The 25,372-nt window shown below is 32.5% G+C and overlaps 1 protein-coding gene across 2 annotated transcripts in view; it reads left to right on the top strand.

Annotated features, from left to right (window-relative positions):
• Nucleotides 1-25,372, top strand: part of LOC126740126 (nephrin) — a 357,279-nt gene that overhangs the window by 268,118 nt on the left and 63,789 nt on the right. For both annotated transcript variants that reach the window (XM_050446042.1, XM_050446043.1), the window contains exons 4-5: nt 16,144-16,296; nt 23,360-23,619. In XM_050446042.1, the coding sequence (XP_050301999.1) occupies nt 16,144-16,296; nt 23,360-23,619 (413 nt within the window). The remainder of the gene's footprint in view (nt 1-16,143; nt 16,297-23,359; nt 23,620-25,372) is intronic.

The following is a 25,372-nucleotide window of genomic DNA, read 5'->3' as shown; positions in this document are numbered from 1 at the left end:
CCAATCAGAACATGGTTTATTTTCTGATGAGTGCACTTTTACACCTTATAGTCATGCTAATAGATAAAACTGCCACTGAATGAGAGAACAGCATAGCCAACATCCTGAAAAGATCAACTGGAGACCATATTAAAGGTCTGTTATTCATTGATGGTCATTTGAACGGTGATAATTATTTAATACTACTCTAAAATATTATCATGCCAACTTTAACAAACTCATATCCTGATTTAACAAACCCACAAGTTCTAACTAATATCATATGGTTTCAACAAGATGTTGCACAAAATTTCAAATCAATGTCCGGCTGTACCTCAACCGAATGTCTTTAAATCGTTGAATAGAGAGACGAGGACCGATAGAATAGCCAGCACGATCTCCTGATTTGACATCATTAGATACTTTTTTATGGGGACATATCCGAAGTATTATCAACAAAACTAAACCCCCATAAGATGAATAACGCTTGCGATTTGTTCGATGACGCCTGAGATGTTGAGTAACGTTAGAAGAAATTTCTATTTAAGATAAGGACGTTGCCAATACGTTCGTGGTTCGTGATGACTCTGAAACTCGACTGTGAAAAATGGGTAAAGTCAAATGAACAGTGCCCGGTATGTATAAAATGATAGCGTTAAACTTGATACGCCATTTTATTCGGAAAAAATGCAGGTTTAATTCATTTGATTTTTTTTATTTTTGCACTATAAAAATTTTGCACAAAAAAAAATCAGTTTTGAAAGGTTTTTTAGATTTTTCTTTCAAAAAATGTATGCTGAAAATAATTAAAAACTATGCAGTTAACGTCCTTATACACTCTTATCGACCCGTTAAATTTTATGATATTCAAAGAACCGTTACGACCTGTATCGTTTTTTCATTGAAAAAAAAATTAGTATTTGAAAGCGTCCTAGTCCTATACAAAAAACAATAAATAAGCACTTTTATCCAACGAGTCCAGATGTTGTGCGAAAACTCCACACAAGAAGAAGCGGCCCTCTATAAAAGCTACGCTTTTATAACAAAAGTTTAGTAAATAGTAAAAGCTAAAGTACTAATGTGCGTGAAAAATAAGTAGTAAAACTGTGACCAAGTCGTGAACAAATCCTACTACAAAACACCCACAGGCTGCTACACAGCAGATGTTCTGTAAATAAGAAGATACCAAGATAGAAAGGACGAAGTGACAACACCGACGTGAGAAATCACCACATAATAATTGGTTATTTTATTTTAAAATATTATTTTTGACTGCCACCTCGTCCAACATTTTCCTAAGGTGCTATATTACTTGTGTTAATTTTCCATTTTTATTTTTTTAAAATAAACTCAAAAAGGCAAAAATTCTATAAAATATTCCATGCTATTAATCCAATAATTCACATTTCTTCATACGTTTTCTGTTATCCAGCGCACGGCAGTTTTTGTTTTAATATTTTATTTACTCCCATTTATTGCACTTTATTTAATCAGTCGATCAAGCATTTATGGCCACCCATATTTCATTTCACTCTCCGGGATGTACTTGTTTAATTAAAAACAATACATTTTTCATGCTGGGGCTTAGTCAGTTAAACGGGATTTAATAATTGGCACATCATGGCGCTTTATCGGAAAAAACTTTAAAAGCTCCATTAGAAATAAGGTCATATTTCAAGTTTTTTTATTTATTCAAAAAATGTAAAAACCTATTCAGTAAATTATTTGTATAAAAATTTTATAATATATACGTCACAGTAAAGTTTTAAAAGTCTAATGGTTCTTTTAAAAATCCAGTAATGATATGGCAAAAAAATCATCCATTTGCTTTAAGCCATCGTAAAAAAAGTAACCTTTAAACTGTAATCATAAATTCAGCTCTGGGCGATTCCAAATAAAAATTCGTTCGTTGAAGACGCCAGCTAATATTAGAAAAATCATTTCTGATTTCCTTTAAATGTAAAATGAGCCTGGCTAATATCGAACCTTATTTAAATCTCAAAATGGCGACCGAGGGCAGATCTTTGTCGGTCGGGAGACCATAAAATGTGCATCGAAGTCTCGCTGTTTGGCACTTACCAAGCCAATATTATTCGCCGGGGCGCCTTTCTCACTTCGTATGCTTCCAATCTCGATGGCATATCTTGATGAAAGCAATCGATGAAGCCAACGATCCAATCTCAAAGAAAAGAATAACTTGCTTAAAAATTAATTAATTTTGAATAAACAGGAAATAAGCATTTTACTTTTTTATCATAAAATCTAAGGCCTATTTTTATTCGTAAACTAGCTGACCCTGCTAACTTTGTTCCGCCTTAGAGATAATAAATAGGCAGATTTTTTATTTTATTAAATTAATTTTTTTATTAATCAATCAAGTATTTCAATGATTCTTTAACAGGTTGCTCTTTTTAGTTAACCACCTTGTGATACCCAACCTTTTTTGTTTTGTTTTCACGCGCAAGTACAAATAACGCAGATGGTCTTTCTAGCCATGAACATGCCACATAATTGGCCATGTGCAAAACATTAATTTTCCAGATTCAGATTACAAACTTTCAAGTATTGGCCTTGCGATTTGTTAAAATCGGATCGGAAATTGAAGTCTTTTGAACTTAAACGGCATATCAGTTAAGATCATCGGGATCCTCGGAATGAGAACTTCCGCACCTTCGAATTTTCCTTTGAGTATCTATCGTCGTGTAAATCACATTGTTCGTCAATTTATTTACCACCAAACGCGTACCGTTGCAAAGTTTTGGTGGGTTTATGTTTCGAAGCATAATTACTGTTGTGATATTTGGTTTAAAAAATTTTCATTAAAATCAATATGGATATTAACCTCGATAGTGTGTCTCTTACTAAGGTTGATAGTGTAAGAATTTGGGTGTTGTTCTGGCAACTGAATTGAGATTTTGTGAATATGTAAAATTATTAATTCATTTTTTTAATAATCGTCATATTCTTAATTTTCATGTTCGCAGGACGCTTTGTGAATCTCTGGTCCTGTCTAATTTTAATTATTTTGATTTTATTATTGTTTCGTGCTTCTTGTCTGTACTTGAAATCGAATACAAAAAATACAAAAAACCTGCTCACGGATAGTATTTGGATAACGAAAATATGATCACATTTCTTATACTTTTAATAAATCTAACTGGTTGAGGATGGACAGGCGTAGGGAGTTGTATATAGGTAACTTTTTGTTCAGGATTCTATTGAACCTGGCGTTTCCACTAGCCTCTAAATCTAAATTTATAACACGCTTCAATATTTCACAGATATCAGATGCTCTAGTAGGATAATAAAGCCTCATTATCGGACCTCATCATCGATTCTCATTTACTTTTAATGCCATCAAGCTATACAACTCATTGCCTATTGAATTAATAATACTTGATGAAAAATCTTTTAGACTGAAGTTTAAGCAATATCTATTAAACCTGTGATATGGATTCTTGTGGAACATGCATTTTCTTTGTTAATTTTTTGTTGTTTTTTTGCTTTTTGTTACTATTTAGTTTTGAGTCAGCCGGACAAGTGGGGGTCAATGGAGCGTCTTATTTTTCTGGTAATTACTTTGATAGATGATTAAATTTGTACAAAATATTGTAAATTTACGAAAAATATATAGATTATTCCTATCACTATTATTAATATTATTATTTTTTTTATTAAGCCAATCTTCTTTAGGCGTAAATTGTGCGGTGGTAACCCAGACACATCCAAGGAGTTTAAAAATAAAAATTCCATTGGATAATTGGTGGCTTCATCTTTATTTGTTACACAGTCAATGGATTTAAATGAATCCATTGTTCCAATGATATCATTCTGAATATGTAGTCTAGGTCATTTATGTACATCTTTATTCTTAGCCGCTAAAATTGCTCGCTCACCCAACCACTCAATATTTTTGTAGTTTCTAATGATGTTTAGAAATACTTTGTTAATAGGTTCGTATTTCAATAAGACAAAGTTATAGAAATTCTAAGGAAATAAAATTAATCCGCTCGATTCATCGGCATTACCCATAGTCAGTAATTGCTCAAAGAAAATCTACAGCTCGCAATGCAACTTTCTTGTTTGTTGTCAAAAGAAGTTTCTTCACATAGCGCCTTAGATTCGATGATTTTAGCAAGCGTTTATTTCGTCAGCAGCCGTTGATCTTGGAATTATTGGCAGTATTTGGACGAAATCGCCAGACATTAAAATTATTGCGCTTTCAAACTATCTTGTGTCATTTCGTATATCTTTCAATGTTCGGTTAAGTGCTTCTAATGCACGTTCATGCGTCATTGTGCATTCGTCCAGGTTAATGATTTTCGATGCTGATAAAGCTTGGGCCATTATTTTTGGAAATATTACATGTTGGTTGTTACATTGTTATTCAATACTTTGAAGATTTAACGACGATTTTAATGCTGAATGAGCCGAATGGGATCCTTTCAAGAATGTGGCTGCTTTTCAAGAAGAATCAACTGCAACCGCAATGTTGGATCTCGCACGAACAGCGGCTTAGACTAATGACATAAGGAATGATTTAATAGTTCTACTTGGGGCATCCAGGAAATATAAACTACCATTTCCATCAATTGCCTTCATTAATTTATCATGAACTTTCTTTTGTTGAAGATTCAAAAGTAGTACATTCGTTTTATCTACTAAATCCAATTGCTGGTGATCATAGTCACCTTCCCGTTTCAATTATCGATTAAATGCGTCATTAATTTCACGATTTGGCACTTCCTAACCTGACTAATAAACTACCGCAAATAGAGTACCACATGTGTTTGATCAAGAGCAAAGTTGGATTATGTATCTCCTCATTCATCTCAAGATCGTGATTTCTGGATCTGACACGAATTTGATGCTAAAAATATCTTCTGACATATTATCCTTGTATTTATGCCATCGGTTAGATGCGTTCGATGGAAAGCATATCGAAATGATGATAGCAGATAATGTGCGTATCTGTTTTGGAGATGCAGTGATAATGGCTTCAACGATTGTCGTATGCCAATGGGTATCATTTTCTAATAAATGGAGTTCTTCACATGCACGATATTATTTACTTAACCATAGACAAAATTACGTTTAGCTGTCATTTGCGTTTTGTTATTCCATGTCAGATACGATTTTGTCCTACTGCATTGCTGAATTATTATATAAATATCCATCTATAATCCTTATTAAATGTTTTTGTGCAGCATTATTCTCGGGCTCACATAAGGGTTTTTCCATAATAATGTTCAAACTATTCCTGTCTTGGTTGTCAATGTTATTCAGTAGTTATGTATCTCATTGATTGGATAATAACGTGTCTTCCTTGTCTCCGATTGTAGTCATTTGCAGTTTATAGATATCCTCTTCATCTTGTAATTGTTCTACAATTTCAGAGGGAAGGTTTGAATCAATTAAACCATTAATAAGTAGGGTGCGAAACAGAGCCTCGTATAAAGTGCCCGGGATTCCTCTGTGAAACAACTTTTATAATTGAATAAATCTCAAACCTTCTGACTCTGAATAAATCTCAAACGTCTGATTTTCTTGCATCCAAATAATTAAAATGTGTTGCACATATTGGTTTACTCTCTCAATAGAACACTGGCTTTGTGAGTGACGTGGCTTACCATGAACTATTTTTGCCTGAAACATATCTGCTAGACTATTTATCATTTGATTCACAAACTCCCTGCCATTATCACTATGTAGCAGGGGCTCTAGTGATACAAAAAACTTCTTCCACCCGTTTAGATTTTAGCGGTCTAAGGAAGATGAATTTTGGCAAATGATCTTGAAAATTTATAATAAATTTAAAGGGACTATCTGGTTTAGTTTGCATATCAATTAAATCAATTTGTCCTTGTTTATTAAAGCCTGTTGAAATTATAAGTTTCCTACAAACCCTTCCTGCTTTGATTTCGTTTTTAGATGACACATTGAACATAATTTTAAATATTGTTCTATGACGCTTCTGGGGGCATTATTACCAACCAATTGGACACCTATTACAAATTTAATTCTCCACGCTTAATCTTCTTTTATAACCAGTATCCCAGCTGTGAGCTTTCTATCTCTTTCTTTCTCGTGCTATTCTTTACTAATAATTCTATACTTAATAGTGAGTACGGTGGTAAAATTAGTACCACTATTTTTGCTAATCAACATCATCAATGTTTCTTCAAAAATGCAACTATCAACAAAATATTTATCACCTTCCATGGTACACTAAATTTTCAACAACAACAACATTTTCTAGTTTAAAAGCTACAGCACATTTTTTGTTTCTCAGACAGAATAGTAATACCATACAAACTGCACGTAAACATTTAAAAATCGGACTAAAAAAAATTTGAGGTTAGGTGGTTTATTTGTGTTTTATCCGGCAACGGCTTATATGAGAATTGCACACTTCGAAATATGACTAAATTAGTTGCGAATAAAATATATGCAATTATTATACAATAATGCAAATAATAATACAACACATATTAAATGATATCTTACAATTTATTACATGTTACCTAACATGAGCAATAAAATAAAAGCAATTCTCAAAAAGCAGCAGCAACAGCACCCCTCTACATTTTCCGAAACATAGTTTAAAGAACGACAGGCACGCCGCTATTAAAGCTTTACAGCGCAGCGAGGCCAAGGCACAACCTTTGAAGCCGCTGGTTGCACAATGAGGAATGTCTGGTGCAGCAGCCGAGCACGTCCCCCATAGCAATTCACCAAATTTAATTTAAGGAGGAAAATTACGAAACAAAATTAAGGCTATTCCTTGCAAGAACCGTCCAAAAAGCCGACTTCCTACCGAAAAGGAAATGGGAAAGGCCTTAGGACTTATTACGTTTTTGTCGGTTTTTTTATTTTCCGATTTTTAACCGCCTTGTGCTAAAACAACTTTGAATTGATGAAAGTTCCTGTTCAAGGGACAGCGCGATTTTAAATTCCCTTTGTAATTTCTGATTTTTCTTCTAGGGCTAATTAAAGTAACTAATTTATTTAATTATTTAATAGATATTTAATAATAGATAATATATGAAACCTTAAGAAAATACATAAATAAATATATAAAAATAGGCATATTTTGGAATATACATATATATGTTTGGAATACACCTTGCATTCACCCCACCGATTGTCTTTACGACTAGGTAACATATAATATGCATATACATAGTTATACCTATATAAAAGAAACTATTGTTATTTGTTATTTATGTAGTCCGTAGTATTTTTTTTAGTGCCTAAATTTTGATTTTTATCTTCGACGAATAAATGAAGAATTTTTAATTAAAACTTAAAATATAAACTTGCGAATAGCTTAAATTTAATTTCTATTATGAGGATCGCAAATATAATTACTAAATAAAATTTATGAAATAAAATAAAATACACCAACTCAGCTAAAATATATATACGCGTGATTTTAAGATGTTTAGTATGACCGTTACACTAATTTTTTTTATTCAAGGATTACTTAGCTCTATTTACTTTTCTTACTAAGTCATAACCTTTGTGATTTTTTCACAGTTTTAAAAATAAATATAAATTTACAGAGTGTCCCAAGAAGTAAGGGACAAAATTTCACTACGTGTCCTTTAGGTAAATTCGATGCGAAACTGTCCTGAACATGGGTCCGCAAATGCTTTCTTAACAAGATAAGATTTTTTTTAATAGTGTTTTTATGTCGAAAACTACATTGATGCCGAAAAAAAATATTACTACTGTGAAAATAATTGCTTACAATAATTGTTCAAATTTTACCTTCCCATTGTAACCATAGTCTAGCGCTTTAAATGGTATGGCTGATAGCTTTCCTAATAACACAATGGTTATTACTTAGGTCATTAGCGTTATTATTAATTTTACGAAGCAGTTGAACCGTTTCTCTTTATATGTCACCAAAAGTAATAATCCAAAGGACTTATATCCGCTTAGAGGAGGGAGTAGGGTCAGAAACTGCACCTCTGCATCTAATTCAATGTTCAGGAAAAGTGTTTTAAATTTAAATATTCAGTCATATTTCTACTACTATGGGGCGGAGCACTATCATGCTGTAACCATATATTTGTTATCTTCTTTGAATCAGCATATCCTCTAACTCTAACAACATAGAGAGTTCTTTTCGTAAAAGCTAAAGGTAAACTGCAGATGTCAAATGGCCAACAAATATATAAGGGCGGGCTAACTTATTTCTTTACAAACCACACCAAACATTAACCGAAAAAAGGTGTTGGAAATTATGTTCGATTGTTGCATAGGGATTCTCAAGCTACCAAGAATGCGAATTCCTTAAATTATTGATATTATCTCGGGTGATTAAAACCTTATCGGTAAATAAAATGTTCTTAAGTAAATTACGACGTATAATGAGCTAACTGCATATGAGGGTCCTGATCCTTGAGCTGTAGAGCTTGGACTGCTGATGAAGTGAGTACAAATCAAAGATATTTTCCATGCAGCCATTCGGCTAAAACTAGTGCTACGAGATATTCTACGAACACTAGTTGATGTTAATCGTTTAACACCATCCAGTATTACATCTTGTGCAGCTATTGATGGATGTATGAGAGAAGCATTTGAATCCTATTGCTCTCAGTTGATTAATAATTCTCGCAAATACTCATCGATCAGATATTCTTCAATTTGGATATCGGCAGTGGTATTCAACCACTATTGCTTTACCATTTCCCTTACAATAACCATATACTAGCAGTAAGTCTATTACTTACTTATTATTACTGCTTATTCTTTATTTGTAAAATCTAATTTTTGCAAATTTCTATCAAACTGACGCAACTGCTGTACCAGAAAAACAAGCAAAAGAAGTATCCGTAGCAACAAACAAAAAAAAAAGGTATCCATGCCACTCGGCCTACTTTTGATGGAACGTCATACTAGAGATAATTATTATTAAAGCATTGTAGTTTTCGGCACTATAACACTAACACATTTTAAAAAATAATATTGGTATTGCGGAATCTTCATAGGATATTTTTAACTCGAATTTACCTAAAGATGTAGTAAAATTTTGCGAAACATCTTACATCATAATTAAGAAATATAAGAATCCTTTTAAATATCGTCAATTAATAAAAAGTTGTCTTCATACAGAAAATCTGCAGCTTATGTGCTAGGATAATCTAATGGACGTGATATCTTGGATAATCAGGATACACTCCTATCATTAAAGGACTCTAAATCCTAACTTACACCCCGGTGTAAATGTGTATATGCTGGAGTACCTCCTGTGTGTCTGACCGAGTAAATACTATACCGGGTGGCGCATCGAAAACGAAACAGAGCCAATTACGGGCAGTCCATTAACTTTTTAAAAAAACGCTCGGACCCGTCGATTTTATTTTCGAGGGGGACACTTGATAATCACAAAATCACTTTCCCACCTACAGCCCCCTAAGCGGGGGTGGCACTAAAATCTTAAATGGGAAGGGGGGTGGAGTGATACCTCATTGGAAGGGTCTTTTAATTCTCTTTACAAAGGTACTTGGTTTGATGCAACTAAAATAAGTACTTTTTATAATTTTCGCATTTAAACCTTAAAAGGTAATTTTCAATATTTTTAATTTATCATAGACTACTAAAGGTACTTTTAAGAAAAACAATGCCAGGCAGTAAGACAAAACCATCAAGTATTATGAAATTATGAGACAAAAAATGAGATCATATTACAGAATATTTGGACCTTAAGTCTAGACATTTAAAAAATTATCGCAAAAATACATTTAAAAAGAATTTGCTTTAGTTCACTACCTCAATCACAGACCACGTTGGTATTAATACTAATTTATTTACGACAGGTAATAAATATCATTAGAATAATACGGATGAACTAAAGAACGGGTGAGCCAAAAAATTTTACAAATATTTGTAAAATTTTCTTGTTGACCAAAATAAAAAATTGAATTATTCTCAATTTATTCTAAACGTAGTATGCTGTTAAAAAGGTGATTTATAGTGCGAGACTTTGTTTTTTTTAGGTAATACCTATTTTTAAAAATAAAAATGGTGCATACAACGGCAGAAAGAGTTGAAATAATTAAATTATTTTTCGAAAATAATCAATGTGCTAATAGAACAGCGGAATTATTTAATGAGCGACATGAAAACAGCAAGGTGCAGCGAAAGTATATATTGGAGCTTGTTTCCAAATTTCGAGAAACTGGATCAGTGGCGAATCGCAAACGCAATATTGAAAATCCCGTAAGGAATGAAGGCATGGAAGTGGCTGTACTGGGGCATATTAATCTAGATCCTACATTAAGTACCCGTCAATTGGAAACTGTCACCGCTATTAGTCGAGGTAGTATCCAAAGAACTCTAAAAGCTCATAAGTTTCATCCGTACAAAATACATCTTGTGCAAGACCTGAATGAAGATGATTTCAATCGGCGATCACAATTTAGTGAAATTATGAATGAACGAATTATTAATGACCCAATTTTTTTGTTTAATACGTGTTTTCTTGATGAAGGCTCTTTTTTCCTGAATGGCTTGGTCAATCGTCATAACCGCCGATATTGGTCCGACAATAATCCTAGAGTATATCGTGAGGTACACACCCAATACCCACAAAAGTTAAATGTCTGTGCTGGTATCTTTGGTAATAATTTAGTTGGTCCATTTTTTTTACCTGGAAATCTGATAGGTGAAATGTACTTAGAGCTATTATAACAGGCCATTGATCCAGCATTGACAGCTATAATTGAAACTGAAAATGACAGATACGATGAGGATAGATTGATGTTTCAGCAGGATGGTGCCCCACCACATTATACGTTATTCGTGCGAGAATATTTGGATCAGACGTTTCCAGGACGATGGATTGGAAAAAGAGGTGCTATTGAATGGCCTCCACGATTGCCGAATTTATCACCTCTTGACTTTTTTCTTTGGGGTCACTTAAAAAGCAAAGTTTATGAGACTGAACCCACTTCGTTAGAAGATTTACAAGGCAGAATTGTAAATGAGTGTCTTCAAATCACGCCTGAAGTATTGCAGAGCGTGCGACAGCGCTTTGAGCAAAATCTTTTTTATTGTATGGAGAATAAAGGTGGCCATTTTGAACATTTATTATAAGATAGCAGTTAACCAACTTCTTTTTAAATCTATTTTTGCGATAATTTTTTGAATGACTAGACTTAAAGTCAAAATATTCTGTAATATGATAGAGCTATTTAATTTTTTGTCTCATAATTTAATAATACTTGATGGTTTTGTCCTACTGCCTGGCATTGTTTTTCTTAAAAGTACCTTTAATAATCTATGATAAAGTAAAAATATTGAAAATTACCTTTTAAGGTTTAAATGCGAAAATTTTAAAAAGTACTTACTTAAATTGCGTCAAACCAAGTACCTTTATGAAGAGAATTAAAAGACCTTTCCAATGAGGTATCACTCGCCCCCCTTCGGTCTAGGGTAGTGCCACCCCCGCTAAGGGGGTTCTAGGTGGGAAAGTGTTTTTGTGATTATTAAGTGTCCCCCTCGAAAATAAAATCGACGGGTCCGAGCGTTTTTTTAAAAAGTTAATGGACTGCCCGTAATTGGTTCTGTTTCGTTTTCGATACGCCACCCGGTATGTTTTTTGTGTTTTCGTTGCTGTTCTGCAAGTAATACATTTTAATCATGTACCAAAGTAATTATTAGTTTTTTCCTTGATTATGATCTACGGGCAGAAAATACCAATAATTCTTTAGTCAGTTCAATAATACATGCCTATATATTTTTACTTCTAGTATATCTTCAATTTTGCCATTATAATGTCTTATAACCATGGTCCATATCTTAACCAAGAAATTTTAACTACGTATTTTATGTCAAAAATAAATCCTAGTTTGTCATATAAACATATGCTTCCTCTCCTGGATACAGGGTGTTAAAAGTTTAAATTTCGATATCTTAATTCCTCGCAAAAGCTTTTTTAATGCGACCAATAAATTCTTCCCTTAAGTTCACAGAATTCACATATACGATTTCTTTTAAAAACCCCCGTATGAAGAAGGCTAAGGGCGTAATATTGGAGGCCAACTGAGTGACCCATTACGTCCGGTCCATTTTTTTGGGGAAAATTGTTATCCAACCAGTTCCTAACATTTTTATGAAAGTAGGCTAAACAACCTACTGAAGTTGAAACCAAGCTGCTAATCTTGATTCTAGTTGAATATTTTCTACTATTAGAAATTGTAAAATTATTCACCAGTAAGATGTTTTGGTAAGAAATCGGGTCCCAATGAGTAAATATTATTCCAAGCTAAATATTATAATAAATTCTACTTGGAAATTTCTTGGCCGAATTACGTGTAGATTTTCGTAGGACCATACATACTGGTTATGAAGGTTTACTATACTCTGACGAGTAAAACACTATTCATCAGTCTTTATTATGGTATTTAAAAAAAAAAATTAGTGCTCCTAAGACCACACGATTGAATTAAAGCCTCTTTATCTGCATTTATATGTATATATATTCCGTACGTAATTTCTTCTTGATAGTCTTGGAGCACCACTTTCATATTTAGAGTCTGTGTTACTTCGTGCCATAATTTCTTAATATTCACCTGAAAATGCACAAAATATGAACTTTAAAATGAATTTATAACTTTATTCACTTTAAACGTATAATAATTAATACACTGAACAACAAAAATTACAAAATATTTAACCAATCACCGTTTGCGTAACGCTAGCAAATTCGCAAATGAACTACTGACTGAAATATATGTATATATATAAATTAATAAATGTATATAGATATTTATTCCATAAAAAGAAAATGTAGCGCGCACGGATCTCTCTTGCTCCTACTATCACTCTACGAACTGTAAGTCTCTCTCTTTCTATGTCCACTAACTCATATCTCCTTCTCAACTACCATTCGTCTTGTCCGATCACACTTTTCGTAACGGATTCGTCAGCTTACTCCCCAATTCAAGCGTGCGTAAAAAAGTTTTACTTCAAAAACTTATTTCTGAATTATTCTTTATTCTTTATACTTTATTCTGAATTAAACGAGGAATCAATTGGAAAAAAAATCTTCGCTGCTTATGATGTTCTATTAAACCTTGGACGGGTTGCAAATAGTAAGCAAGTCGATGGTCCTTATTTAAAACTCCAGAATCTTTGATATTCAAGAAGAAAGACTGCTTATTGTGGGATTTCTATCATATTTACGAAAAATCTTGTTATTATTCCTTTCTTACTAAATATTAACTCTCTTTGGTCGTTCTAGTCTATTAGGTCTAGTAATAAGTCCATTACGTCTAAATTCATATAGTGGAAAACAATCGTTAGTGCATATTGACAAACACGAAAAAATGTGTATGGGCATCTTCCCTTCTTCTAAGACAACATTGATTTTTTTTATTATTGAATTAATTGGTTATTTATTTTAAAAATTTTAATTTTTTAAACCTCAACTGTATTACTGTATTTTCCTATTGTTTGTGCTAAAAGAGTATTATTCATAAATGTTGCTATTGTTCCCATTTTTTGAAATATATAAGTTTTCGATGTGTCCAAGAATAGAATCACATTTATAGCTAAAGTTGTAATTTAGTTGATGTTTTCATTTAGATATAAATTCTTTTCTAAAAGTGATAAAAATATATCATAATAATAAAAAAAATAATTTCTGCTAAAGCGGAAATACAACTAGAATTAGTTAATAATGAAAATTATTCATATTGTAAAATCAGATTTAAAATGTGGTTTACTACCTGTTAAAGCTGCTCTTTAAGCCAATGAATATCTACAATTGCTCAAGCACTTAATCAATTTCAGTCAGTTAATCAAACAGTCATCCTCATCTTATAGTCAGACAAAAACTAGAACATCGTATACACATAAACAATTATTGTTCTGTTACCTTTTGTAATATTAAAATATACTCACCGGAAAATCTCGTCCCCTTGCCGTATCTCAGTTTACAATCAACTAACACAATGTTACATTTCAATATTTAGGTAAACGACAATAGACTTTCTCTTTTTTTGACGACTAGCTAGTGTCACCTAAAATAGTAAGGGCTTCCCCAGATGGTCGAGTGTCACTAAACAGATGATATATTTCTATTATAACCTTATGTTTCTTTGTGTCAATCGAGCACTAGGTAAGGCCTCCAATCTTATCAGCCAGCACTCGAGCAATTTCGCATTCATTCTTAATTGAACGAAGGCAAAAAAGAATGAATCACACCCAACTGTGCGGGTACCAAAAATGCGCAATATAAAACAGATCTGTAAAAACTTACTCATAATGACCATACTTCAACTATTTCTCTCATATTCACCACTATTAAATTCAGTATTGTCATGGTACCAGTAACACCTTTTTGACACACACTTCCTTCAAACGTTACTTTCTGAGTGACTCACTCATTTACCTTTTTTGTGTATCCTCTGGACCAATTATTAGAGAACTTTAGCCATATAAAGTTTATTAAATATATAAAGTTATTTCTTAATTATAGCGTCTATTGACATAGAATAAATATAGTTTAAGAAAGTTTGGTTTTAAACAGCAAGCAAATGTATATTAAAATTGAAAATTAAAAAAAATAATATTATAAGATAGGTTTTACAATATTTAAGAGTATATATTTGATATAATTCAAATCAATCTCTTTTATATTTTTTTTATCAAGAGAAATAAAGAGCTAGCTTATATGGCACAAAAAACTTGTTTCACTACAATAAATCTTATTAGTAAATTCGTATTGCAAATGTCTTTTGATAGCGAATTTCTTATTTGACCTGGTTCATAAATGTTTTGTTTGTTTTTTTTGACCCTAAAATATAAAAATACCCTTTGTATATAACATTTCTGTAAATATGATTTTACGTATAGTAAGTTTGGCTTGATTCCATTATATATACTTATTTAAATCTTTCGATTTATACGTTTTCCATTTTCTCAAGGAAATTTGAGTGAAATGCTGACTTTTTAATAAATAACCGCTGTCAAAACTATTAGTGACCAGATGAATTATTATGAAGTACCAATAATAAACTTATCAAAGTCATATTGCGCTTGTCTTAAGACTAGTCTTAAAGAAAACATCTTAAGGATAGCAGAATACAGAATATAAAGTTCGACATATAAACTTAAAACTTGTCCTAAAGCTAATGATATTTTCTAGTTCACAATTAAATTTAGTGTTGTAATTAATGGTTAGTTAGGTTATATTATAACATTAGAAAATTCGAAAAGCAAGGGTAAAACGAGTTTAATAGGATTATCCTATTTGACAATTTTTGTTCTGCATATTAACCGAACAACCAAAAGGGTTGATTAACTAATTGAAAAGATGATTATGAATGGGAGCATATAAATATAAAATGTAAAACAATGCAGCGTGCTATGCGCAACCTATACAATGCAAAACCGAGTAAATCACTGGTTTGAAAGCTTTATGGAGTTAAGCCGAATAACAGTCTCTGTTATCGCTTTATTTCAAAACGATTTTAGTTCATTACCCATTAATATTGCACAAATTAAAATAAAATATTGAATTTTACTTTAATTGCAATAAAAAACAATATTCCACTTTATAAAAATAATATGAAAATCCCGTTGCATTTTTGTGACTAATCTAAAATACAAGATACATCATCGGTTTAACTAAATAGAGTTTAAATTGTTTAAAACCATTTTTTTCCGAATTTATTCCAAATAAAGCATTAATCCATTTCCAATATTTCAATTTTAGTTCAAATCCCCTTTTAGTAAAATGTTAATTTAAAAAACAGCCGGGCACACCTGACCGAAACAATTACCTAAATCACTACAGGCCGGAGGCGTACAAAAATAAAAATTCAGCAAAATCGTTACGCAATATGAAAGCGATGAGTGCAAATCATCCGGTCATGAAAGTTCATAAAATAAATGGACATCCTGTAATGGCTTCGTTTATTCTATCGCATGACGGTGCTCCAGTTGTGCTAACAATGAATTTGTATTTTCTATTTAAAAAATATAAACACTAATTGCTATACTAATAAATCAACAATGTATAAACATATAATGTTAATATACATACGTAACTTTTCTTACATTTTCTATTATTCTTTTGTTTTATTTACAAACAAACCTAATATATGTATATTTTTTTATTAAATTAAAAATCCTTTTTTGTTTTAGCTCCTCCGTCCTCCGTAGAGATTTTAGACCATAGACATAACTCGAAGATCGAAATAAAAGAAAATCAAGAATTCCATCTGGAGTGTCGGGTTCGTAATGCCAAACCAGCTGCAAAGATTGTTTGGTACAGAGGAAATGTAGAAATCAACATACGTAAGTTCAAAATATTGTTAAACATATATTCTATAAAAAATTTGGTATGTTTTATAAAAAGATTATATATACTAGGGAAACTAGAGAAACAGTCAGAGAGTTGATTTTTGACTAAGAACTAAAAAATATTGATTTTATTCCATGATGACAAAAATACATATGTTATGACTTTAAAGACTGACAAAATAGTGTTTCTTTAGTTTTTTACCACATTTTATTACCTAGGTGTAGGACATAAGGAATTTAACACTTCCTTAATGTTATAGAGCTGAGTAGCTATTTTCAAAAATAATTTAAACTGTACGAAGTTACCTTTGTGCTTCATCTATCTTACCCTACACTATTGATTACTATACTATTTAGTCCGGGCAGTCAAACTGATTTCGCGCTTGGACTGCGATTTCCAGAGCAGTATAAGCGTTAAGCGTAATAATTACAATCTTTAAACTATACGAAATTGTTTAAATTTTCTTGTTGTTTCTAAAACAGTGACCTCATTCAATTGAATATTCTTCATTTTTAAGGCTACTATAGACATTTAATGTGCACTGTTTTATTTGAAAAATCAACACTTGACTATGAAAATTATAAACAATGATCTTAAGATACCATAAAAGTTGTCAAAAGCTTATAATATTGTTTTGAATACAATCAAGTCAACTGTTATGCTTTTTGGAAATTGAAAATATGAATATTTATATCAAAAATATTAAGTTTTATTTAGAGTCTCATTTTCAAGCAACTTATAGTTCGGTAAAATTTCTTTATAGTAACCACCATGTAATAAATAGAGGCCTACGTAAAACCTTTTGTAAAACATTAGTGCTTTCTATATTTAATTATTGTGATTTTGTTTACTTTTCATGCCGGTAAATGCGGGATAGGAATCAGATATAGATCGTGCAGAACTATTGTGTTAGATTTATTTATGACTTAAGGAAATTTGACGTCTCCTACATGTATATAGGTTTCTCCAGTTGAAGATGGAAAATCGTGTAAATTTTTATTTTTCTACATTTGTTGTTACCATTTTGACAAATCCATTCTCCCCGATAACAATTAAAAATAAACTAGTTTCTTAACCCGGGATCACTCGCGCGGTTTATTATTACGTTGTCACTCGCGTGTTAGATTTAATCTAACATATGAATTTCGGACAATTTTATATAAAAATAAAATACAGTGTGGTATTATTTTGTTTTAACATTTATTCAAGAAACATAAAACATAAAGTACATTCGTAAACTAAAAAGAAATTCGCACTTTGGCCATTAAAAGGAAACATTAAACAAACAAAAATGTATTAGAAATTAAATGAACAGAATCGTTGTCAAAAAGACAATTATTAAAATAGTGCGATCAGTCTATTCGTCTTCTTGCATAACACAGTCCTGGCATAAAACTGTAGTTTTTATCGTATGTTCCTTACAAATAGGTTTGGAGCATACATCACACTGGTAATTTGTAAATCTATTTTTTCTGATTGGACAAAAAGAGCATCTAGGTTTTCGCTGGGTACCAATTCGTTCTTCGCTGGCTCGTTCTGCTAGAGGTGCTTCAGAACCAAGGACATTTCAAATTTTTTGCTTCAAGGGGATTGAAAAATGTTGAATTCTAGCGCGCTTTAGTAATTGAGGTTTAGCATGTTGTTTTGCAAGCTCACTAAGTAATTGTCTTCGAGGAACGTTATTTGTGGTATTGGAGGTATAAATAATCCTGGAATGTATTCCTCCAATGTTTAGCATTAAGCTAAAGATAACGAGTGGCCACCTGTTGCTTATCCTTGTAACGAGTACTCCGTTTTCATCCTATCTACAACGTCCACTGCTCCCTTTGTAAGGTTATAAAATGTAATAACCGAAGGCTTATGTTCGTCACCAGATTCGACATCAATTTCGTCGGTATCGTGGAATGTGGATAACATAAGAACATTTTTGCTAGGCCTTGGTATGTAAGCATGCATTGATTGGGGTCTTTCCCATATGCAAACATACTACTTTTAGGTTTACGAATTTTTGTATTTAGAAATAAGTTAGGGATTTCTCTTTTATTTTTCCTTAGCGTTCCTACTAAGGTCAGTCTGTGGTTTTGATATAGATCATTCGCTAGCGGAACCGAAGTAAAGTAATTGTCAACGGTTACATTCCTACTACTTCCACTGCAATGCGTGAGAAGACGTTTTACGACACTTGCTGCATCATTAGGTAATTGAAACTGGCCATTGGGTTGCTTTCCAGCGTATATCTCCAAATTGTGGGTATAAAATGTTCTTGCATCGGCTGCTGCATATATTTTGATACTATACTTTGCTGGTTTATTGGCAATATATTGTCTGAAATAGCAACGTCCCCTAAACGCCTCTAGCATTTCGTCTATGGTAATGTATTTCCCAAGGGAATAGTACTGAACACATTTTTCCACAAAATGATCAAAAATATGGCGCAGTGGAGCCAGATTGTCTTCTTTTGCTCTTTCCTGGCTCTCGCCTGGTTGCCTTATGGTCGAATCGAATACCTTATACTAGCAAGTGAAATGGGCTCTTAGACATAACTGCCGAAAAAAACTCCGGAGCTGTTCCATCTGTCAGCCATAGCTCATTTGTATTTAAATTTTGAGATTTTTTTACCCCAGCTAAGTACAGAACTTCCAAAAAAGCGTGCATTTCTTCAAAGTTAGTCGGCAAACAATCTTTCTCACGTTGATATTTAGGTCTCATCAGGTCAAGCTGTAGATTTGTACATTCCACGATATACCCAATAATTTCATCTGGAAAAAATATTTTCCAGCAATCCATATATGTTTTAGCATTCTTGGCAGCATTTTTTACTCCCGGTAATTTTGTTACAATGTTTTTAGAACGCGTTTTACTTCGAATAATGTCTTTATGCTTTAACCACTTTGTTACACCATCTTTCCCAAGGTAATATAGTTCATTGGGATTCACCGTTTTAGTCCTTTGAGGTTCAAGGACGTCGACATCAGATTGCTCGGTGTCCGTGTCATGGTCGCTGTGTTCAGATGGTGCATCTTCATCTGAGATATCACACTCTACTGCAGATAAAAAATCTGTTTCTTCAGAAGCTTCCCAAAGTGCTAATAACCTTTGCTGTTCCTTTTCATATGACATTTTGTAAAAGTGCAACTTTAAATACTTCCAACAGGATCACTAGCGTAGTTAGATATTTTCTAACAACTTTGTAAAAAAACGTGAACGTAATAACTCGCGCGTTAGATTCCGTCTAACAGCTTCATCATGCTCGCCTAAAAGCTACTAAAACAAATTTCGTGGATGGCGGTAGACAAAACGCAATATGGGGGGGAGTACTGCGATAGATGAACTAGGAATTCACCGGACCGACGTTGCCGCACTATTAATATTGGTCTTTTACTAATGGAAAATGTTAAAATGTTAGAAAAAATCTAACAGCGCTAGTGATCGCGGGTTAAAGAGAAACCCGTTCAAGAAACTTACGTCACTTAAATCTTTTAGCACTCCCGCAAAACAAAACTGTTTTCTTTCTACGGGCATTTGTCTATTATGCTGTAAAGATTTATAACTTTATTCCTGTGGAATTCCCGCCATTTAATGCAGCACTATTTAAAATTTTGCCTTATTTATGCCCTAAAAAAATGTAAATTTTTAGTTTAAATATATACGTGCATTGGATCTATGCCCTATATGTTTATAATGTTTATATGAGTATTGGTTCAATTTTTATAGTCAATAGTGATTTCAATATGTAGTTCGCTTCATACTTGTACTTGGCTTCTTATTTATTGACTGTATGGATATTCCTTATATAATTATTGGTTAGTTGTAGGGTTGAATAGAGTAGTATATGACTAGACTCTGCAATAATATAGCATACCCTGATTAATGTTTTTATTTATTAAATGCGATGTATTTGCTTGTTTTATTGACTGCGAAAAAGCATATGATACTGTACTGTACGGAAAACGAACTGATAATCTAAAAACATAGCTTTTCAACTGAGTGGAAAAGTAACACTAAATCAAACATTTTTAAATTAAATACTATTCATGGATTAAGCATGATTTTCGCGAACAGCGATAATAAATTTGCCTAATAACCGTGGATGGACTGTAGAAAATCTTTATACCGTAATTAAAAGTAATACGCAATACTAGTTTTTGATAAATATTTGGATTGGAATTACTAGTGACCGTTTGATTGGTGCCAATTTCCTTTCCCCTAGACTTGCCGATTACTTGAACTACTGCCGATTTTTTTGAATTTAAGCTCCGTGAATTGATGGAAAAAATTCCTCTTAGAGAGTCATTGCATGAGATTTTCTAGATAATAATTATCCAAATCGATGGATTGGAAGAGAAGGACTACAGCCATGTTTTAAGCGTGGACGACTTAAAATTTATAATTATCTAGTGTTGTCAAACTATACGAAATACTCCGGGTATTTTCAGGAGAGTTTAACAGCCAATGCTTAAGAGACTAGAGGCAGAGACTATACAGCGTGTCCGAAAATTACGCGTCAAGACTTCGGTGGGCGATTTTACAAGAAAAATTAATGCAACAAATGTCTATACAATTTTTTCGAAAACTCAGAATTAAGGAAGATACGGGGTGTAATTTTTTTTTTTTAATTTTTTTCTAGTGTGTTAATTTGCGCCATAATTTTGCATGAATGTTTTTATTCATCATTGATTTGACACTAGTCGTCAATGACAAAAGGCTTAAGCTATCCTTCACCTTAGAAAAATCACTTTTAAAAAGGTGCCCTTGTTGCATCATCGTAAAATTAACGGTTTTGTGAAAAATGACTTTAATTATTAACCGTACCTTTAATAATTAAAAATTTGTATTTTCAAAATTAGCACAGCAAGAACTTGAACCATACATTGTTGACCTTGAAAATATACATTGTTAAAGGGTAATTTGTTGAATAAAATAACAATTTACGAAAACACACGTAATTTAATTGTAAAGTAATAATTTTATAAAAAATTTTCGAAATGTTGCTTTTTCATTTCAATACATAAATTAATTCTTCTTTGGAAATTCCAACAAATCTTCACGGTTATTTACAGGAACCTTCTAAACGAGAAATTTGTAGGTAACCCTAATAGAAAAAATCCATAGCGTTTAGATCTGGCGATCTGGGAGGCCATTGCACAACCCCTCTGCGTCCAATTCATCTTTCAGGGAAATGTTGATATAAATGTTCTTTCACTGCTCCATTGAAATGTGAAGCGCTGTCTTGAAGCAGCCTTTCACGCCCAGAATTTCACGCCTTATTTAAAGAGGAACATCATCTAATAGATTGGGCAACTCATTTCTTAAAATGTTTAACTAAACCTCACCATTTAGCCTTTGCGAGAAAAAATTTTATTCTGAAAACGTTGTTGAGAAACGTTCGTAAATGTTTAAAGTTGTTTTTCTCGAAACCGTTAATTTACACGATGATGCAAGAACACTTTTTTCAAAAAATATTTTGATGCTCTTTACTAATTTGACATCCAAATTTACAATAAGTCATTTTCTTAAGGTGAAGGACAGCTTAAGCCATTTGTCATTGACGACTAGTGTCAAATTAATAGAGCGAATACAAAGTACCACGCATGCGAAATTTGGCGAAAACCAGTACATTAGAAAAAAAGAAAATTTATTAAAAAAATAAGAAAAAAATGTTTTTTTCACATCCTTTATCTTCCTTAATTTTGAGTTTTCAAAAAAATTGTATAGAAGTTGTTGCGTTAATTTTTCATGTAAAATCGCCGACCGAAATCTTGACGCGTAATTTTCAGACAGCCTGTACAGGGTGTCCCAAATTCGAGGGTGACCATTGGAATCTCGAAAATCGTTAAGGATCGGAAAGAGTTACAAGGTCGGTTAAATAGAGACAAAGTTGCGCAATTTGGAGCGTAATAAAATAACGTTTAAAAAATTTTAAAATTCCGGATACTTCCGGAGTTATCCGAAAAAAATCGAAAATTGTCAAAATAATAATAATAATAAACAAAATTTATTACTTTTTTCATAAACAAGTATAAAATACAGTATAAAAATTAAGACATACAATGTCTATGAAAAATAAAAGGCCGTGTTACGTCAGTATTCTGGTACGCAGACCAGATACTGTTTAGGCGCTATTCGTGAAACCATCGCTAAATGTCGCCAAATTGTGTTTACCTTCTACCGACTTTATTTAAAAAGACATCGGAAAACTAAAAACTGTTTTTTATTGCCACTTTTTATGTCCTACAACATGACGCAAAAAAAAATAATCCGACGTTTCGTTTTTTTTTCGATCATCATCAACTTTATTTTTTCTTATAAGCGCCATATTAAATTTTCTCATTTTTAAAAAGTATTTTTAATTGCCTTTAAAATGAGGTATTGCACTTGCATGTCCGATTACTCCTTTTAGTACTTCTGATACTCTCCTTCAAACACTTAATGTGTCCAAGGAAAAGCATAATTCTTAAAACTTTCGGTCTAAGCTTCAATACATTTTGATAACTTCTAGTTGAGATCTACTTAAAAAAATGTTTTTCTCTACTCTAAATAGTCCTTGAATGTACCCTTACTATATAACATAACTACCTACATAACTTATAATAGCCGACCCTCGGTTTTCCGTAGTATAACAACCTACACATTTAACTCAAGGCAATACAACCCTCTCCAACTGGAAACTTGGCTATCATAAGGAGCAAAAATATTCATTTCCCGGTAAACGTAGCAAAACAAGAGTTGCTTAAAATTCAGAACACAAAACGGTAGGTTTTATGGATTTTATTAGAGCGCTCAGGGCATTGAAACAAAAAATATGGTAAGTAAGGGTACATTCACAATTATTTCCCGTTTTATTTTAGCAGCGCGTCCCGAAAGGGAATACGGTTCTCGATTCGTGATGCGGGTATTCATTGCCTTTAAATAACATCATATTTAAAAAAAGAAATACTTTATTTCTCAATTCACACTCATGAGTTTCAACTTTATTTTTTAAATAATATGTTTTGATAATAACAATAATATAAAAAAGTATTTTGAAGCTTATGTTTCCTTTTTATTTTGTTCCAGCGAATAGGGAAGACCAAACAATAGAAATTCCTGGAAAAAATGGCGATAAACGAATTACCAGGTATGACACCCATTCGAGGATATCCTTAAAACCGACTGCTGAAGATGACTATGCTGAATATACCTGCGAAGCTCGACACGAAGCGCTGTCAACAGACATTCCAGTTAGAGCTACTGTACAACTGAGTGTGTTGTACCCACCTGGAATGCCTTATATTGAGGGATATACTGAAGGAGAGACCATTAAAAGAGGTCAAACGGTAAGATATAATAAATAATTATTAAAGTACGCTATAGTAAATATTACTAGTAATAATATGTTTACAATTGGGTATCATGCCGAAATAGCTAATAGCAAAGATTGACATTAATAAATTATCCATTATTCAATTTAAATTCAATTTAACAAAGGTATTACAAACTAGATGTAGTTTCACAATTAAAGGCAAAATTTTCAAAATCCAATAAAAAACAAAGTAAAAGGTAGATTATAGTTATTTTAGGTAATTTTACTTAAATAGTACCTAGATAACTTAACTTAACTTATACGAGCTTATCAAAACCAAAGTAATAATGAGTTTTAATTATATCTATTAATTACTTAAAATTTGTAACATTGTACAAAAATCTTTAAATAATACTTTAAAGAATTTTCACCAATATTTATCTTTTTTTTTTAAATTTATAAATTAATTTTCTTAAATTTTTTGTAATATACAAAATATGCTGAATCCATTTTAAGTTCTTATCAACAATAATGTCAAGATACTTAGTGTAAGGATTTCCTTTAATTGTATCGTTAAAATTTACAATATATTTAATTAAAATAAAAACGATTGGCTTCGGCTAGAGAGAAGTCTATATAATTTGTTTTTTGCAATCCTTTAATTTTGATAATCCAAATATTATTCTCACTCTTACACTTATTATACACTGCTTAACAATCGAAGTGGATATTATAAAAATCTGCAATTTTAGTTTGCCAATGATTAACAATAAAGCAAAATTAAATGTAATGAATAAATCTCTATTAAGTTCACTCACAATAGCCCCAAAAAAAATAAATAAACATATATCTCCTAAAAAATTTAAATTTTTAACACACAACAGGAAAAATTAAAATAAAATTACACCCTGTAAAGCGTGCCCCAAAGTCCTGTCATGAAAACTAGTACCTCGTAGGTCCACCCCTGGCTCGTCTTAATGCTGTCACCGTGTTTGGCATAGTTCTTATTAAGTTGTTAATGTAGTGTTAAGGAATGTTTTGCCATATTTCCGGTAATTGATTGGCTAGTTGTTCTAAGGTTAGAGGTGGCTGTTGGAGCTGGTTTAATCTTCGAGACATTTCGACCCATACATGCGGGTGAATGTGGTGGCCAGTCCATTCTGGTAATGCCATAAAATTTAATGCGACCACTGAAAATTCTCGCACGGTGCGGGCGCGCATTATCATCGATTAAAACGAATTCTTCGCCTATTACACCAAAAAATGGTACAATTATGTTCTCTATAATAATGTCTCTATATCTTGTAGCGTTCATTGTTTCATTTCTTAACACCACTAAATCGGTGCGGCCATCGAAACATATGCCTCCCCAAACGCAAACTGAACCGCCACCAAAAAGGGTAGTGGGCGCCATCAAATTTTCATGGTATCGCTGTCTCCTTTCCCTCCACACCAAAATTCGACCATTGAATTTTGGCCAAAATCTGGACTCATCCGTAAACATAAAAGACCTCCAGTTTTGAAAATTCCAATTACTGAGTTCTATTGCCCACCGATTTCTGCATGAACGATGTTCCCTCGTCAACCGTGGATGTGTGGCTCTTAAATTCGACGCATGTAATTTTCTTCTAAGAGTCTGATTAAAAATTACCCTCCCAGTAGCATGCCTTAAGTAGCTGTTAATTCTCGAAGCCGTAAATGTTCGGTTTCTTCTTGCGGTTACTGTTATATAGCGGTCTTGAGCATGAGTTGTAGCACGTTCTCGGCCTCCACCATGCCTGTAAGCT

This window comes from Anthonomus grandis, chromosome 9, assembly GCF_022605725.1.
Source record: "Anthonomus grandis grandis chromosome 9, icAntGran1.3, whole genome shotgun sequence".
Lineage (NCBI taxonomy): Eukaryota > Metazoa > Arthropoda > Insecta > Coleoptera > Curculionidae > Anthonomus > Anthonomus grandis.
Note: the sequence above shows the minus strand (reverse complement) of the source record. Positions and strands in the feature narration are given on the sequence as shown.